The following is a 14,429-nucleotide window of genomic DNA, read 5'->3' on the forward strand; positions in this document are numbered from 1 at the left end:
TGCCTCTGACTTTTATCCTAGTATCATAATCAGAAACACATTTAAAGACCTGATTATTTGCATCTTTTCCTTCAGAGTTAAATCCATAAAAGGGGGTTTAATACCTTGCTCTACTGTTCTAACTAAATGTTTCCACATTTTTTTCCAGTTAGGCTCGCTGTTTCACTTCTGGAAAATATTGTGTAATTACTTCCTGATGTTGTTAAAAAACCCACAAATTCTCCAGAGATCTGGTTGCTTCTACTTTGTTCTACTGGATCATGTTTCATTTAATTTTTCATTTTATTAATTTGAGATATTTTTAATAGTGTAGATGTATGGGTTTAAAAAAAAAAAACTCAAGAAGTTCTATCTTGCAGTAGTGTCTGAAAAGGGTAAAAATATACCCATTTTGAGAAGCAGACACACAGAAGAAAGTAACAGTTGGCAAGAGCAAAGGGGTAATGATGCATGACTCAAACTTAGAACAAAATGTAGAGCTTGAACTACAAATTAGCTAATGTTTCTGGGCTTCTCCATTAAATCAGTGACCTCTGTTTCCATCCCTCACAATATATACATGACACCAGTAAAAGTCTCGTTGGAACAGGAGATACATCATGTGTTGTTCTTACAGAGCAGACCCAGCCCTGCAGTGCCACTGCCCAGGTGCTTCCCCTGGGCTCTGCAGTAGCTGTTGGTGCCTGATTTGTCCCTGTGGATGTTCTCAGGCTGCTGGTGGCAGTGTGACCCCTCGAACTGGGGTCTCTGTGCTGTTTGATGTGCCTGCCCAGGGCTCCAGCCTGTTCTTCTGCAGCTGCAAGTGCTGCTCTGGCTTGAAATTAAGTCTTCTGTGACACTTCATAAAAAGTGTCACTCTCCATCCTATTTAACTAATTTCAAAGGCAGAACCTTGCCCTGAAGTGTTTGAACTGCCATGGAAAGCTGCAGGGCAGCTGCTGGGGTCCGGAACTCTGGGAATGTTGTCTTTCACCTGAGCTCCTTTGAGCTGAGACTCACTTCTTCCCCAGTTTGTTTTACTTAAAGGAGCACAGTTCAGTTATCCTGGCCCAAAGTTGGAGCTGGGCAAAGCACAGCACAGGCCCTTTGTTTGCTGGGCTGTCTGTGCCCTTCCCACACTGAGAGGACAAAGGAGGTTGGAACTGGAATTGGTGGTGAGGGGAGTGAGAGCACCAGTGCCCCAGAGTGAGCAGGCACAGGGCAGGGAGAAAGCAAGTTCAGTGCAGAACAGTCCCTCAGATGACTGAGAGTACAAAATCACTGGCGTTATCCTTTTCCACCACAAAAACAAACCCTGACCTGACCTCTCGCTGTATTTTTGGCTATTCACGTTCCATTTATAGCTTTGGGTTTCTTTGGCTCCAGCTCAGAGCAGTTTGTGCACAGTGTTACTGGAATGGTAGGGCCCAGGGTGGGTTTGGAGATGGGAAGCTTTCCTGTCTCCCAGAGAAAGTGCTAAAATCCTGGATTTGCAAGCCAGGGGAGTGCTGTGCAGTGAGGACAGCAGCAGGCAGGTCAGTGTAGGCAGTGGTTGGGAATGCAGCAGTTGGGAACCTGCCTGACAGCAGGAGAACCCTCCTTTTACAGATGTGCTTCAGCCCTGGGAGCTGCTGGCAGAGCTTTATTCCTCTGTTTAGCACTCCATTACTCTATCCAGTTACCATTTCACATTCAAGTTGCTGAATTTTTTCAGCATTTAAACCCCACTAATGAGGATCATTGTGGTAGTAAATCAGCAATGAGGGAGAAGCATGTATGAGTGCCAATATCCATTTCACTTCTGCATTGCTTATGGCTGATTTTACACAGTCTCTTCAGCCATCATAACTCTCAATATGCCTAACCCACTCTTCTCTCCCTCTTCCTATTCATCACTCAGCCTAATCTCCCTGGGGAAACCTGCTTGCTGCTTAACCTCTCACCCCGTGTGAAACAGCTAATTTCTCTTTCTGCTACTGATCCTGGCAGCAGGTCCAACTTGTTTTCTGTTTTGAAGGCAGAGAGGTGTGGGGAGCAGGGAAGCACAGGAGGGTTACAGTGTGTGCAGGGCCAGTGCTCTTGTCACAAATGTCTGCAAACCTTTCGTGCATCAGCTCTGGACTGAAATGAGTTGCAATTTAGCTTCAGCATTAGGACTCCAGTTGCAAGGAAATTATTCTTCCTAAGCCTTGTCAAAGGACAGTTTTATGTGCCCCTGTAATGCCCAAAGCTAGCAGCCAGGCACAATATTTGATTTACAGCATGATCTTTTTATAACTAGGTGAGAGGCTACTTCATCAGTTCCACTTTTAAAGGGTTTAAATCAAACACAGATGAACTGTACATGTTCCACTACTCCATTGTCTGACAGACTTCTGAAGGTCACTCAGAACAGGTGAAGACATTGGTTAGTTTGCTATTTTTAGCTTCAAGCTAATAATTTTCCCTTTTTTCTTTTGCTGCAGCTTCATAGCAGTGGAGAACATTGACAGCTACTGTGTTCTCATCTCCTCCAAAGCTGTGTACTTCCTGAAGAGTGGGGACTACACAGACCGTGAGGCTATTTTCCTCGAGGTCAAGTATGATGATCTCTACCACTGCCTCGTCTCCAAGGACCATGGCAATGTCTACATCCAGCTGACCAAGAAGGCAGTGAACACGAGCAGTGGGGTAGCCATGCCAGGCCCCTCCCAGCAGAGACCCATGGTGAGCTTTACCTCAGGTTGGGGGTTCTGTTCCCTTTTATGGTGCCCAAAGTGTTTGTAGTCATTAGGGTTTGGTTTCTTGAGCTGCACAACAGCACAGGCTTTGTTCTGGCAGCACTGAAAGTTTCAGTGACTCTAAGAGTTGGTCCCTGAACTCCTGAAGAAGCTAAAGAAAGGCAAACCCTAAAATATTGCTGTAGGCACACAAATAACAGGAGGAAACATGTTTACCTGTGAAAGGTTTTAACTTTACCATGCATAAATGGAACTGGAGTCCTTTGCTGTCTGTTTACTCTGGTCTCCTCCCACACAAAGTGTTTTTTTACTGCAGAGTCTCTAAGATTGGAAACAGTGTCTGTCTGGCATGTGGAAGTTAATCAGGGCTCTCACTTCTGAAACCCATTTCAGGCCTTTCTGTGCCCTTACAGTAGTTGCTCAGGGATTGTTTTATGGGCCCAGTTACAACCTCACCCCTGACCCAAGCCAGTTTACATTCCAAACAGACCAGATAGATAAAAGATAGGAGGGGAAGCAAAGAAAATAACCTCAGCTAGGGCAAGATGTTACTGCTCTCACTCTTACATACCTGTCTGTGTGCACCTGGTGCTCCCTCTCTCTTCTTCCCCAGCACTGAGAAGAGATCTCCCCTGAAATATTTCTGTTCCTTTGAGCCTCATCTTTTCAGTCAGGGAAGAAATTTATTCTTCTTCAGCTGACAGCCAGGAGCACGTTAAGAAAAATCCTCTTTCTTTCTGCAGGTGAAAGTGAAATCGGAAGCTCTGGCAGTAAAGCTGTCTCAAGAAATCAACTATGCAAAGAGCCTTTATTATGAGCAGCAGCTGATGCTGAGACTCAATGAAAACCAAGAACAACTCGAGCTGGACTCTTGAAAAATCCACTTCCTCACTGCCAGAGAGAGCTGCAAGCCCCAGGCTGGAGCCAGGATGGTGTGACTAGAGGGGGGAAAAGTAAATTTTAGTATTTAGCAAAACCAAGAGAGGTGGCTGTTCTTTTCTAAGCACTAGGTGTATAACAAAGGTATAGCTGACACAGCTGTGGTTCTGGGAGATTGTCCTGTATTTTGCTAACATGTATATATGTACAAGTGTCCCTGTAAATACGAGTGGGCAGGTGGGTGCTGGGGTACATACGAGTCTGTTTACTGTGTAAAGACATTAAAGGAGCTCTACTGAGTCACTCTGCACTACCTGACACGAGCCCTTCTCTCTCTGTCTTTTTTTTCTTGGAGAAAGCTGATTTTTACCGTGCAGAAATGTAGATACACATTTAAAAACTAAGAGTTCATTTTAGCCGTTGGAGCACAGGTGTCCTGTGGGTTGGAGCTCTATCACTGGGGTTAGGGTGCAGTGGTTGGGGTTGGTTAGTGGAGGTTTTTTCAGTTAACTCACTGGTACAGGTAAGTGCACACAGACCTGGGGTTTTACTAGTATTTTCCTCTGCTCTTGTCCCATTTCCTTTCCTGTCTTCCCTAGTCCTCTCCTGCCTTTTACTTTCCTCTCCTCTCCCCATCCTCTCCTCTCCTCTCCCCATCCTCTCCTCTCCTCTATTCCCAGTCTATTTCCAGTCTTTCCTCCCCTCCCCTGTCCTTTCTCCCTGGGACCCAGCACTCAGTGCAGTGCTCCTGGAAGGGTGCAAACATCCAGGGGCCACAGCCACCCTGTCCCTGCTGAAAACAACCCTACACCCCTCACCAGTAACTGACTGTGTCATCAAGTCTCACTCCACAAGACAGAGATAACTTATCTGTCCACTTGCTGCCTCTTGAGAAAGGGAATGTCATCACTTTCTAAAGTCACAGAAGTAATTGGAGAAGAGAAACTCAATAACTTTAGACACTTTACACAAGCCAAGGGTGAAGTTCTCTGTGTTCTTCTGCATGTCAGTGTGGCATGTTCACAGTGACACCTCTTTATATTAACAGCATTCCTGGATCATGGACAATTCTGTTTCCAACGGGGCCTGTACAATGAGTTGTGCCTGCAGTGAGGTGAGGATGAGGCAGATAGTGAACAACATCCTTCCCTGCCCTGGAACAGATTCCCAATCCATCAGCATGGAGATATATCTGAGCAGCTTCAGGCACAAGAGCTGTTTTCCAAACAAGTGCAGTGCTTACATTTTTGTGGGGAGAAGCTAAGTGGCTAAATGGGCCACATCTCAAACCAGAGAAATAATCATACATTTCCCAGCGACAAGGACCTTTTGATCTAGTTGCTATCTCATTTTCTAGACTGCATGATGCTTTCCAACATTTATCTATTTTCAATAAAATACTTTCTAAGGTCTTAGCTCAGCTGTATAATATATACTTCTTTTTCTCCTTAAACCACAGCTTGGTACCAACCTCCTCCCTCCAGTGACAACTCCTCTAGGTCTGTGCTCTGTTTTTCCTCAGAGGAACATACCTTGATTTGCTGGTCCCCACGATTTCACCTCTGACACCTGACTCTGGAAGGCAGTTTCAGTGACTATACACTCTCCAGTTTCCAGGCTGCTGCACTGGAAAGAGAAAACAAACACAAACTCAGAACACATTTTAATTAAAAGTCAAGTCACCCAAAATCCACTTACACACTTGGTTTCTAGCAAAGAGTAACACTGTGTATGTGTTTGCTTCTCTACCACTTGTTTACTATAGACACCCACCCCAAATGTGTGTAGATACATACTCCAAACTCCTCTGTTCCTGTTAGAAAGAAAAATCAGTCTTATTTTTCTGAAACACCAGATAATAACAATGTGCCCTGAGCTTCAGAATCCATTCTGGATTGCCTTGGCATTCTGGCTTGACAGCACATTCCTACTCCACATTATGATGATCCTTAGTTTTATCAAATGTAGAGCTGGGACAAACCACTTCCAACTCCCCACTCATGTTACTGGTTTGACCTTCTTACAGCCCATTTCTTACAGCCACTGGCTGCTGCCCAGTGGCCTGAGTGTTGAAAAAGGGCTCAGGGCAGCACAAAACCATCTGCCTCCATCCTGCCAGAACCATACCTGGCTGAGAATGTGTTTTGTTCACAGAGGACACAGCCGTTTGGCTGAACCACAGACTTTTTGTGGTTCTCCAGCAGCAGTTTCTGGACTGGAAGAATGTGAGGCTGATCCAGCACGAGCTGAGTACACGAGTCAGGGTCCTCTCAGTGCCCTCCATGTGCCTCAGATGCAGGAGAGGGCAGAATGGTACCAGGATTCCTGTCAGAAAGAAAAGGTTATTCATTAACCACTGACAAACACTAGGGGAAAAACAGTTTGTTGGGGTTTTTTTTTGTTGTTGTTGCTACTTTGCTCAGTAGAACCACAGCTGATTCTAGGCTAGAAACACAACTGCTGTGGGTGCAAACTGCAGTTCCAGCAGCATTGGGTCACTCCAGGGAGGGCCTGGGGGCAGTGATGTTGCCTCAGTGCATCAGCCCCAGTGTTACAGGCTGTGTTGGGCTGTGGTTTGGGTTTGTTTCTCACAGCTGAGCCCTGTGCCCACACCATGCAGTGGATGAGAACAGCCTCCTACCTCAGGCCTGCTCTGGGCTGACTCCAAAGCTCTGAGAGGCCATGGGAGAAGTAAACAGCTTTGGTGTGCATTTACATTGTGGAGAACTGGCTGGGTCACCCAGAGGACAAGGACTGCGTACGGGAGCCGCAGAACAATGGGTTCTGAAAACGCCAGCGAGAAAAGTCCCCTGCATGCTGCAGCTGGAGAGGAATCCTAACAAATCAAAGAGAAATCCATCATAGCAGCTAGCCCTCAGCCCTCCAGACACTGAAAAGCAAACATTTGCTCTGCCCTGGGAGGGTGACTCACCAGTCCTAACCAATCTGTTGCTTCAAGGCCCTTTGGCAAACAGTCCACGAGCAGCAGTACAAACCACTGGGTAGCAAAAGAATGATGGAGCCAAAAGAGTGTGTCTGCATGGAGGTTTGGGGGGGGGAAAAATGGAAATATTTGAAATAGTGACCCACCATGCAGGGCCAGACTCTCCCCCAGCCTCGTTTTGGTCAGGCCAGGCCCTGACACAGCAGCTCCAGCACCAGGAGCACCACTGGTGGTGTCTCCTCTCTGCCAATGTGCAATTCTAGACCCTTCAATTCATCCTTTTCCAGGGTTTCTTTTAATCTCCAAATATGGAGGGAACAGTATTTGAGGTAAACATCCCAGAAATGTGAAGATTCCATTCAGCACTACCTTCTGTGCCAGAACACATCTTTATTTGTGGAGTAACAGCAGTTGCACTACGACTCTTCAAAGGATTGTGCAGAGGCAGCACAAACTGAGATTCCATTCTCACAGTGGTCACTCGTTGCTCTTGCAGCATGACACTAGTTACACCAATTCCAACTGCTGAGCCTGCCCTTAAAAAACAAGACTTGAAACCAAACCAGTATCCACCTGGAGAAACTCTGTGCTGCTGCTAAAACCTTGTGAGCAAAAATAAACAGCTGCCAAGGTCATAATCACACCGAGATCACACCAGAGCTGACATTTACACACAGGTTTAAGAGCCAACTCTCCTGCTTTGAGCTCCCCAATTTCAAACACCAGAACTCCACGTTACACATCCAACTTCACTCCCCTTGCTTTGCTCCCAGCTCTCCTTCAGGCCCACACCAGAGGGGAGTCACCATGCAGAGGAACATGTGTTTATACATCACAGAGCCATTCCCACAGCAGCAGCAGTGCTGGGGGCACTGCCAGGCCCCAAGACAAACCCCATTATTGTCAAAGCAGAGGTCACAGACCTGTGTGAGCACCAGTCACTGCCAGGCACTTTAGCCCTGTGTGTGTCTCAGTCTGAGCTGTCTATTCACCCAAAGATTATCTTGTTCCTGCAGGATTGATTTGCTGAGGGTTGGCACATTGTGGAAGGCTGAAATATCCCACAAAGAACCCAGGAATCCTTTTTCACACACAAACAAGCTCAGGCTCATAGGGTAACTAACTGCACTGCTGCAGGTTGTGCTGCTGCTTTCACACACCAAATAGTGAACTATGAGCCATTTCTGACAGACACATCACTGACTGATGATGCAACCCATGGCAGGAAGGTTAGGATTGTATGAGCTACAAGATCCAACCCCTAGAATTCTCTGATCAGCACAACCTGTGCAGCCACAGAAGTCACATCCTCATCCTTTCCAAGGTGCACTCAGCACCACCTTCCCAAGCAGCAGTGAGTCTGCACCACAAGGAGGACACAGAGTGAGCCTCAGCACAGGGAGGAGACACCTCTGCAGGCCTGTGCTGGCTGCTGTGCAGAGCAGAGCTGTTTCCCTTGGCTCCTGCGAGCTGCAGGGTCGGAGCTCCAGGCTGAAGAAGCCAAAACTTCTCCTTTCCCCCTTCCATTACTCTTTTTGATTGGCACTTTAATGAGGGCGCCGGGGGTCGCCCCCCTGCCAGGGGGCTGGTTCATGCCCCGTTTATCTCACAGTCCATGTAAGACTAAAATAACACGCCAGGCTGAGTTTCACTGCCTTGTGATCCCACAGCCCACCGTGATGGATTGAGTGACTGCAGCAAGTTGGCAGCTAAAGTGTGTTGTAACAGTATCTTTCTGTCAGCGCAGCACAATGGATTTGCTGATTCCTGGGCTTTCCCAGTGTTCACCCTTACACCACGGGCTCACCAGTTTCTAAAGTTCATTTTGCAGGGGGCTGCAAAGTAATAATAAATAACGTGACAAAGGTTAGGCCAAAGCTTTTCTTCCCCACTGCTGGGGAAAGGGGGTGCAGTGCCAGCTCTGCTACACACACACACACAAACCAACCAGAAATCCATTTGCTTTTCCAGAAAGGAGGAAAAGGGGCTGCTCTACTGGTCTTTATTCTGCACAGGACTTTTCCCCCCTGAGCAAACAGTGAGTCCAACCAGCCCCAGAGGTTGCTATGTAAAGCAGTTCTATCCAGGAGAGCTGTCAGCTCATCACAGGGTTGACCTTCACAGTTCTTTTAGGCCTTGCATGAGACACTAACACAGACAAAAATAGCTCCAAAACCAACTTTAGAGCTGCCCTAATGCTATTGTGTTCTCAAATGTTTCATTGTGGGCATCTAGAACTGAACCTGCCTCATCCTTTTGCACCTCTGGACTCTAAATCCACCTCACCCTGAGCGAAATCAAGTGTGTTCCTGCCAACAGGAGAAATTACTAAGAGAATGAGTGAGGAAGGCAAAAGGTTGAGAATACAGATGCAGAAGGGACTCAGATAGGCAAGATCAAGGGAAAATGCACAGGGATATAAAAAGAGGACACGATGGGTCAGGGGGGCCAGGCTGAGTGGCTTGGAGAAAACATGACTGCTCCAATGAGAGCTGTTTGCATTGACCACACAAATCACTGCACAATGCAGAGTTCAGCTCACAGAGCTAGAGAAATGAGCCTCAGGAGCTGAGGATCTTTGGGAGAGAAGAGACAATAACTACAGGCTGGAGCAGCAGCACAGGAGATCACCACTGGCACAGGTCTCTGCTAGTGCAGAGTGTGCAGTTAGCCTAGTCCTGCCTGGAGTCTCCAGTTCAGCTCTGCACACCCCAACTCTGCAGCCACATTACTCATCCAGCTTTGAACTGGCTACCTCAGAGCCTGCCAGCAGGGCCAGCACAGCACAGGGAGCAGGAGATGTGCTGCAAACACCATCTGAAGCTCCACTGGAGCTGCCTGTAGTGCTCTACCTCTCCAGTTCCATTCCAGCTCCTCTCTGCCCACGCCAACAGCCTCAGCCAAGCCCTGGATGTTCCTCTGGGGAGAGCCAGACACACACACCTTAACACAGAAGAGGGCACACCGAGCCTGCAGCCAGAGAGCCTGGGAATTATTAGGAAGGAGTGGGTGGGGGAGCTCAAGGGACCAGTGGGAGGATGCGGAAAATCAGTAACACCGATTTGAATAACTGGGAACAATTATTAGATCTTTTTTAGGTATGAATCATCTCAGAGGCTCATCACTCAAGAGATGTCACTCAAAGGGCAGTAAAAACTACAGTAGAAGCAGCCAACCTGCCATGGCACAAGGGGTTTGAGCCACAACGTGATTGGCCAAACTGGTCCAGGAAACTTCACCAAGGCATCAAAAAAGAAGCAGGTTTTGTGGAGAATATTCACTCTGACAGATCAGATGAGTAAATTTGTCTTTGGCAAGGTTATGATGCTACTTAGAGCTCTGCAGAGTCTGCTTGAGCTGCTGGAAAAGGAGTAGCCTTGCTTATCTGATGACCACTGACCTTGTCCTTGCCCCATCCCCTCCCCAGTGGTGGAATTTGCATTTGAAACTACAGGTTGTAAAATCAGCCAGCCAGAACCATCCCAGGGGAGCAAAACCAAACCAGAACAACAACACAAGAGCCCAAAACAAGCAAACAAACCCAGGGAGTCTGAACAGAATCCATTCTCTGGGGTCACCAAACCCCCCCAAGAGCTCCCGTTGCAGCAGGGGAAGGGGCAGCAGAGCAGAGCTGATGTGCACATCTCAGCTCCTTTTACCTCCTGAAACAACTGCAGGAGAAGAAAAACTGTTTGATCAACAAGTAGGAGCATCACCAACAGGCAGGCTCAGAGCTCAACAGCAACCATGGCACAGTTTTTACACCTTTTCTCCACAGCTTCTCCTAACAAACACACTTCCCTTTCCCAAGCTGCAGAACCATAACCCTTTCCTGTCCACAGCAAACAGTTCTGCACCCAGTCCATGTTTGTTTCCCACCTGGGAGGTGAATCCTGGATGCTCAGTTCTCCTTTGCAGCCACTCACCTACCCTGATCCTGCAGGGGCTGAGGAGCTGTGTGTGAGCTAACATTTACAGGTAGTCTGAGAAGAACTTATCTCCTTCCCAGACCCGAAATGGGAGGTGGAAACCACCACTGTGTGTTGGAGCAGAGCAGGAGGCAAACCCAAACCATTCAGTGCTCCAGGAAGGCTTGTGGCTTCCTGAAGTCAGGGATTATCTCTGGGTTTATACAATGCTCTTCCCTTCCCAGACACACAGCTCCCAGATTTACCATCCCAAAGGGCACAGCCAGTAAAGGTCTCTTAAGAAGAGATTTAAGAGACTCTATGAGGAAATTTTTCTTTTTACTTTTTGGAGTTTTCTGGAGTTTAGGCACACACAGAGAAAAACACAAGATTTATCTCCTGGAAATGCTGTGTATTAGACAGCTGCTATTGGTTTCAGACCTTCCTTACCTATGATGAGGGAAAAGGAAGATTAGAGGAGAACTCAAGAACCCCAACTTCAACAGTGGTTTTTAGCCAAAGACTGAAGTAATAGCAGGTACTGCTCTCCAACAAACCTGACACCACAAAATGGGAATAGGGGCTAAGAAAGCAGATCAAAAACTTCATCCTCACCACTATGCACTGATTGTGTTGGAGCAACTACTTAAAAAACAGTAACTTTCACTTGCTTAGAGCTTTCTGGGGAGAGGAGAGAGGGAGTGGAGGCACTGGGGACTTAGGGAAGGGTCAAGAGAACAAGTTCAGCTCTTGGTTCCACATTGCACCTCTGGAGCAGAGCCCATTACAGAGAGGTGATGTGAGCAAGAGCCAAGTACACCATGTCAAGTCATCAATACCTATTATTAAGGAAGAAAAATTAACCTTAATGGTTAGCATAATGCTATGTTTTCACAACATCTGTCAGCAATTATTTGTATTTACTTGCACTGCAAATGAGAAGAAAAGTCAGAGAAATATAAACACCAGAATTCACTGAATTCCCACCAGCCTTGTGTTTTCCCACAAAGAATCTCTAATCATCCCTGTTTAGACACTCTCATTTGTTCCTTGCCCTCTCCAGAATGGAATTTCTTCCCAATCCTCTATGACCAGAAATTGTTGGTCTTCATTCTACCCCAGAGTGACTACGCCTAACCCCTCTGCAATTAGTGGTGTTAACTTCAGGGCTCTTAAGAGAGGAATCAAAACTATAATATTTCTTGGATTCAAAACAGCAAAGCAATCCCCTCTCCAGCTCCTGCTCTCCCCTTGGCCATGCAGCAGAAAGGGAGGCAGGGAGAGCAAGGGTTGTGCTCTACCCCAGCCCTACTCCACCTGTGCAATGCAGGGTGAGGAGCAGGTTAGCTGGGTGAAAAGTTCACTGCAAGCTGAGCTGTCTGTTTCTCTTGCTTAATTTATCCGATATTTGGCTAACCTTGCTCTGAACCCAGCCCCCAAGACCCCCTTCCTCTCATCCCTCCCCAGCGGGTTCATGTCAGCCAAAGACACCGCCTCGAATTCCCTTCTCCCTGACCCTGCAGGATGGAGCGGGGGCTGGGACACAGGGCCGAGCACAGAGCCCTTGCACTGCAGAGATAATCATTATTTATGCTCCAAACTCCAACAGGAGCAAACAGAAAAGCCTTACAGTCAGCAACATTGCCTGATACGGTGTTCAAGCTTATCAGCTTTCCCAAGGCTGGATGGCACCCACCCCACACCCCCAGCTCCTCTGCCAAGGATGCAGCACTTCCTAAAGTAGCTTAGAACAGATCCCTGACCCACTCTGGGATCCCTTGCCAAGGGACTGGCACACAGCTCCCACTGCTGCTGTGATTTCCACAGTCCCAGTTAGCCCAGTGTGTCCTTCACCCCATTCCTGCAGCTCAAAAAGGAACCCAACAGACATTGAAACTTTGTGAGGAGCAGAGCAGGAGCTGCAGCAACAGCAGGGAGACCCCAGAGGGGTTTTCTCACTCTGAATCCCATAAAGTCAGTGAAGGAGAGGCTGGAGGGTAGTGAGATGTGCTCCTGCATCTATGGCCCTTTGTGCATGCATAAGCTGCTCATGCTGCAGAACAACACAGCCAAGGTGGGCAGAACAACACAGCCAAGGTGGGGAGAACAACACAGCCAAGGTGGGCAGAACAACACAGCCAAGGTGGGGAGAACAACACAGCCAAGGTGGGCAGAACAACACAGCCAAGGTGGGGAGAACAACACAGCCAAGGTGGGCAGAACAACACAGCCAAGGTGGGCAGAACAACACAGCCAAGGTGGGCAGAACAACACAGCCAAGGTGGTGCTCAGAAGCTGCTGAGCAGTTTCCCTTTCACTCACAGCCTACAGCTTTCCCACACATCCTCCCCCTGTGCCCAAGGAGTGCGTGACAAGAACACCCTGGTGCTCCCCGGGCACCAGCAGGGCACTGGTTTCACCTCCCAGTAAACACCCTCCCTGCCACCTCTCGATTCCACACGTCAGAGCTCTGCACCAGTGATGCAAACTGCTGGAAAAGCTGCCCGAGAACAGGCATTTCTGGCAGCTTTCCTTGTTTTCCTGCTGTGCTCAGCACTGCTCCCAACACTCTCTGGGCCAACACAAAGCGTATTTGATGCCTTCTCAATGACTGGGCACATCATCAGCCACAGGGCACAAACCAAACCTGCCGAGCTCTCCCTGCTCCACTGAGCAGCTACTACTCCTTTCATGTTCAACCTCAGGCTCCCAAGGATCCACACACTTCCATACCCACCTGCTGGCACTGCCTCCAGGAGAGGCTGACTTAGGATGTGCCTAAGACTCTGCTAATTGAGCAGAACAAATGTTTCCTGTAAACCTTAACTTCATTATCATTTTTGACCTCACAAAGAACCTTAGAGCTGTTCCACAGCTTTGATACACCTGAGCTGCTTTAGCTCCAGGAGAAACTCTCACAGACAGCTGATTATTTTTACAGTCTGTATCATTATAGTGCCCCAAACTCCACTACAGCATCTCTGTACACACAAAGTTCCTGTTGCACTGACTGAGAGGGCAAACACACAGCCCTGACAGCTTTACAATAAGTGGAAATTCCTTGTGGTCTAAGAAAAATATTAAACTTGCTCCTCAGGGTCACCAGCTGACCTTGCCTTGACACAGGGCTTCGTTTCTCTGCAAGCAGTGCAGACTGGCCTAGTTCTGACACGGACACTAATTTAACAACACCATCCATTCCAACCTTCACCACTCCCACACCAAAGGAGCAAAATACCACTTTGCAAAATGTCCTTTGAGATAAAACATCCCAGGTCCTTACCAAAGCACATTATCCAGCAACCCCCACCTAATCTTGCATGTTTTCAAGGCATGAAAGCTGTTAAGAAGAGCTAAGAAAGGCTGTCAGGAAGACATCAAACTGCTCCATAAGAAAAGAAAGGATATACACCAAACCCTCAGCCCACATTGCATCACTCACCTGGTATCTTCTAATTCCTCAGCAGCAGGAGCAGCACACTCATTTACCACTGCATCAGGATGATTAAACTATTAAAATATCTAACAGCAATTACCATAGGAGAAGTTTTTTCTGCAAACTTTCAAAGCCTTTGTTAGACACTTCAACACCTTTCCAAGGCTACTGCAAGTGGTCACAGATGGGTAACAAGGCCCAGGATTGCTACAGCAGGTGTCACATATAAAAACAATCACAGAGCTCAGGTGCTGCAGGTTCCAGTGATTTGCTCCTTCCAGCCAAAGATGCCATTAAAGGCAGATGCCATTAAAGCAGCACAATTAAAGGCAATGCAGCTCCAGTTGTTCACAGGTGCAGTTTAAGAATCACCTAATCTAAACCCACCATTTTTATCATTCAGGACTAACCCCAACCCCAATGTTTGTTCACAGCAAAGAGCTTGTGAAAAACCAGAGAGAAGCAGCTTTCCCTGTAGAAATAACATAGAGGAGGGCAATTAACTCGTGGAGCTTTAAAGCAAACCAAAGTTTTCTTCTCCATATATCTGACTTCAAGGTTTC

The 14,429-nt window shown here is 47.5% G+C and overlaps 1 protein-coding gene across 1 annotated transcript in view; it reads left to right on the forward strand.

Moving 5' to 3' along the window:
* Nucleotides 1–3,574, forward strand: part of LOC103808421 (vacuolar protein sorting-associated protein 13D-like) — a gene marked incomplete at its 5' end in the record, with an annotated part of 58,426 nt that extends 54,852 nt beyond the window's left edge. The window contains 2 exons of the mRNA XM_009081202.1: nt 2,445–2,685; nt 3,443–3,574. Coding sequence (XP_009079450.1) covers nt 2,445–2,685; nt 3,443–3,574 — 373 coding nt within the window. The remainder of the gene's footprint in view (nt 1–2,444; nt 2,686–3,442) is intronic.
* Nucleotides 3,575–14,429: the final 10,855 nt, after the last annotated feature.

Source organism: Acanthisitta chloris, unplaced genomic scaffold (assembly GCF_000695815.1).
Source record: "Acanthisitta chloris isolate BGI_N310 unplaced genomic scaffold, ASM69581v1 scaffold12808, whole genome shotgun sequence".
Taxonomy (NCBI): domain Eukaryota; kingdom Metazoa; phylum Chordata; class Aves; order Passeriformes; family Acanthisittidae; genus Acanthisitta; species Acanthisitta chloris.